At 46.5% G+C, this 4,476-nt stretch overlaps 1 protein-coding gene across 1 annotated transcript in view; it reads left to right on the top strand.

Annotated features, from left to right (window-relative positions):
• The window catches only part of nherf1b (NHERF family PDZ scaffold protein 1b), a 22,636-nt gene continuing 18,160 nt past the window's right edge, over positions 1 to 4,476 (top strand). The window contains exon 1 of the mRNA XM_008330090.2: positions 1 to 1,294. Within this exon, the coding sequence (XP_008328312.1) occupies positions 626 to 1,294 (669 nt within the window). The 5' untranslated portion in view covers positions 1 to 625. The remainder of the gene's footprint in view (positions 1,295 to 4,476) is intronic.

The following is a 4,476-nucleotide window of genomic DNA, read 5'->3' as shown; positions in this document are numbered from 1 at the left end:
GCAGCACACTAAATCCCCCTGTACGTGGTACACACACACACCGACAATACAGAACATTTAATTTCTACAAGCAGGTGAACACACCTTCAAACCCTGTGTTTGTTTATTCAGGTCTATATTTGGAAACTTCTTTTGCGTATCCTGTCGTTCAGTCATGTCATCAGACCGCAGCCAGAGTCAAAGTGTGTGTTGAGAAAGTTTCAGTTTTCTGATCATCTCTGCGTGTTGTGTGTTTACTCCTCTACTTGTGCTGTGCAGTTGGCAGCCAGCTGGGCTGGTCCCTGAACGCACCTCCCTCTTCCTGAGTGGCTTTTTCTCCTTTTGTCGCCGCAGTGAAACAGAGTTAAAGCAGTTTCAGACCAGCTTCAGCTCCGGGGCCTTTTCTCTCTCTCTCTCTCTCTCTCTCTCCACCGCGGCTGTGAGGAGCACAGCGAACTTTTTTGTTGCTAGTTTGTGGTGAAGTGTACATCGGAGTTTGCCGACTAACTGGTCTCCCTGAGAGGGCGGGAGTCCCACTCATTCTCACACCCAGCCCTGCTGATCTGTGCAGAGCATCACACTGAGTACAATCCAACGTAATCGGGCAACAGGTTAAGAGTCAAGGACTGCAGAGTGAAGCGGAACCATGCCGAGCAAGAGCCAGTGTCTGCGCCCCCGGCTGTGCGCGCTGGAGAAGGGCGACAACGGCTACGGCTTCCACCTCCACGGAGAGAAAGGTAAGACCGGCCAGTTCATCCGCTTAGTGGAGACCGACAGCCCGGCGGAGACCTCGGGGCTGCGCGCCGGAGACCGTCTGGTGTTCGTGAACGGCGATGACGTGGAGAGCGAGAGCCACCAGCAGGTCGTGTACCGGATACGAGCCACCGTGGGTCTCCTGGAGCTCATCGTGGTGGACCCGGACACGGACCAGCTGCTGAAGAAACACAACCTCAAGTGTCGGAAGGAGTACGCCGCCGACGGGCTCCCAGTGCCTTTTGACGAAGAGGAGGAAGAGGAGGTAGAACAGGAGGAGGAGGAAAAGGTGGTGGAGGACGTTGTTGAGGTGGATCACGAGGACGCACGGCACAGCAAACCAGCCGAGGTGGGGATGATGATGATGATGATGGAGGAGGTGATGGAGGAGAAGCAGGAGCAGCAACACATGCAGGAGCAGAAGCAGAGGGAGATGGTGGTAGATGAGGAGGTGAAGGAGGAGGAGGTGAAGGAGGAGGAGGTGACACCACGGGAGTCCACGAAGAGCAACGGGGGGATCCACGAGCACTTGGAGAAGAAGCTGAGCATCAGTTCACAGAAGGTGAGTGTGAACCAGGGAGAGGAGTTTTCACATGCCTTTCCTCCTGCTCTGCACTTCCCTTCACAATAAGTGCCTTTCAACGGGCTGCAGGGACTCACATTACAAGTGGCAGTGAAGTGAATGCATCAGCCCGGGAGTGAGTTCCTGCAGAGAATAGGTGCTCTGTGTCGTGGTGCTGCACCCACACGCTGGTGGCTGCACATGCTGCCAAACTGAGGGCAGGGTCAGCCGGGCTGGACGTTAGCTGTGGGCGAGAGGACACAGAAAGCCTGGGTCCACTTTAGAGGTTACACAACCAGAGTAGACCAGGAGTGAGCCGTGAAACTGCTGCTCCACTCTCTGTGGACTGGTCTGTGGTTGAGTAACTCCAGAAAAAGTTGGTCAACTTCTAACAATTGGAGAAAAACAAACAAAAAACTACTTTAAAAACATTTACTTTAATGACAAAGAAAAAAAAGGTTTGTTGGGAATCAAGGCAGAGTCGAGGAGTCGATCAGTGATTTGGTCGTTGGGAACAATATCTCTTTTTTTGATCTTTTTTTTTTTTAATGATCTTACAGATCTTGCACAATTTTTGCAGAAATGACAGCAACGAGGCTTTGGCAACATTAGTCTGTGTATTTTATTATAATTTCACTTTCACGACTGCTGGTAACTTTGCCTCTAAACCTATTTTTACAGCCGTTACATTTAACAAAAAATAGAAGTAACCTTGTCTAGTTTTTTGTTGATTTACATTTTTATAGTTTTGGTTTTTTTTTTAAGAAAAAAACAAAACTATAAATGGGCATAGGTTTTGTGTTACTAAATATTATTGTGTTCCAAAATTCCAAATAGATTCTGGGTTGTTACAGTAAGTAGACAGTGACTAAATAAAGGGATGGTTATTTTTAGATGTTCAACTAAATTAAAAGAAGTCAGAGCACAGGTCATTTTGTCAAGTCAGAGCACAGTTATAGAAAATATTTAAAAAAAAAAACATATTCACATCAAGGTGGAAAAGGTTGGTTCTTCCTGACCGGGCCACAGCCTGTGAACAGGAACAGCACATATTTTTGTGTGTGTTTACATTAGAACAACACATGAATCATATTCAGACCCTCCCACATCACTGTTCACCAAATCTGAACTCTGAATATGTAAAACTGCTGCCTGAAGAAACTTCATCTCCCAGCAGTGGTTTTCAAACATACTTATTTGGAGAACTAAAGAATTTCCAAGAAGTATATTTTGTGCCAAATGAAACACAAGTTTTTTTTTTACCCCCGCTTGGTTATGTCATAAATCTTAAGTAAATATTTGCACAATATCCTGTGACCCATAAACATATACTTGGCGAGCCATGTGTGGGCCCTGCCCCGCTCTGTGGGGATGGATGTCTATAGGATTGAAGTCATTAAAAGTGACAAGCTGCACAAAAGACACAGGAAAAAACTGGTTTTCTGTGGTAAAAAAAAAAAAAAGTCTGACTGTGCCACACACAACACAACAAACAACAGGAAATGGTTTTCTGTCATTTCTTAAATTTGCCCTAAATGATGCCACGACATGAATTCTTTCTTGTCCAACTTTGATCTGGGTCTGTAAGGCATTATGGCTGCAGTGGCCGCTCGCTGCTCCGTCTGCTGTGACTGGCCTTGTTATATCTCCTGCCAGTGTGGCTGTGAAGCCACAACCATGGTTCATTAGAAAACACTTGAGAGAACAGGGTCCCCGTACCCCCCCCCCTCCACCTCCCCCTCTCCCTCCTTGTCTCGTTCTGAACATTTCAATCCCACATCCAGGGTGTTTACCCCTGAGGCAGTTTCTGTCCACGTCTGCCTCCTCTTCTCTTCTTCAGTGTTGTGCTGAAGGTGGGAAGAAGAGGAAGAAGAACAGAGATGCAGCGAAAGACCCAGCAGTCGTCCCAGCCTTTGAATTTTTACGATTCTAACGTTTTTTCTTAGAAGTCATTGTGGTGAACGTCGTTTTTTGGCTGGTTACATAATACTGTACTGTCACGTTGGTGTGTGTGAAAGTCAGCATGACTGAGCAGTCCTTCAATGACACAACGTTAAAGTAAAAACCCACCGGAAGTTTAGAAAACCTCCAAAGAGAAAGCCCAGGGATCGAACCAGTGATCTTCTCGCTGTAAGGCAAACGTACGAACCACTTTTTTCCCACCCTTGTGAACCATACCATTTCATAATATTATCAGCCATCTTGTTATTTTTTCTCAAATTTTGCCATCTTTATATATGCAATTGCAGACAATGTTAATGTTGTCACTGGCACTGAACCCACGAGTTGAAGTTTGTTTAATTTCATCTTAATTTTTTTAAATGCATCATCCCTAATCTCACCAGCCCACCGGAAGTTTAGAAAACCTCCAAAGAGAAAGCCCAGGGATCGAACCAGTGATCTTCTCGCTGTAAGGCAAACGTACGAACCACTTTTTTCCCACCCTTGTGAACCATACCATTTCATAATATTATCAGCCATCTTGTTATTCCTCTCTCTGTCTGTGTTTGCCCTCACACGAACCAAACCCATCAAACCAAAGGTCCAAACGCTGCGTCTTCTCCTTCAAAATGCCAGGCTGTCATTACACGAGCGCTGCCTCTGACATGTTGACCACCCTCCTCTCATCCCGGTCTAATGAAAGTGCTCCTGTTTGTAGCGCCTGCATGGCTTTTATGAGTTATATCTCTGGTGTTTTCAGTTGTGATGTCCTATTTATTTTTTATTTTTTTCTTCCTACGACACTCACGCTGGTGCACAGCGCTGTGGCTCTGCCGGGCCTGTGTTGTTTGCTCTGAGAATATACAGGGATTGTTCCTGTGTTTACCCTCGATACTGTCCGCACATGGACTAATGGAGCTGGGACAGCACACTTCACACTGGCACGCAAGCCACAGGAAAGTGGCGACAGAACAAACAATAAGACATTTTTACCGATACTTCACAAAAGGCACGAGCCACGGTTTGAAACCTGCAGAAAATTGGGATTTTCTAGGAATATGTCTCCGGACACAGGGAGAAATTATCCAGGGACAGAGCCGGACGCGGTGTTAGTGTGTGAGAAAGTGTGATTTGGACTGGAGGGATGCTGTTCAGCATCTGCTGCTGCTGACAGAGTCACCTCAGGGTGTGTTTTTGCTTTGAGTCTGCTGTTTCTGGAATTTTCTCCCAACATCCTGTCC

The sequence above is a fragment of the Cynoglossus semilaevis genome, chromosome 17 (genome assembly GCF_000523025.1).
Source record: "Cynoglossus semilaevis isolate Cse_v1.0 chromosome 17, Cse_v1.0, whole genome shotgun sequence".
NCBI classification, from domain to species: Eukaryota; Metazoa; Chordata; class Actinopteri; order Pleuronectiformes; family Cynoglossidae; genus Cynoglossus; species Cynoglossus semilaevis.
Note: the sequence above shows the minus strand (reverse complement) of the source record. Positions and strands in the feature narration are given on the sequence as shown.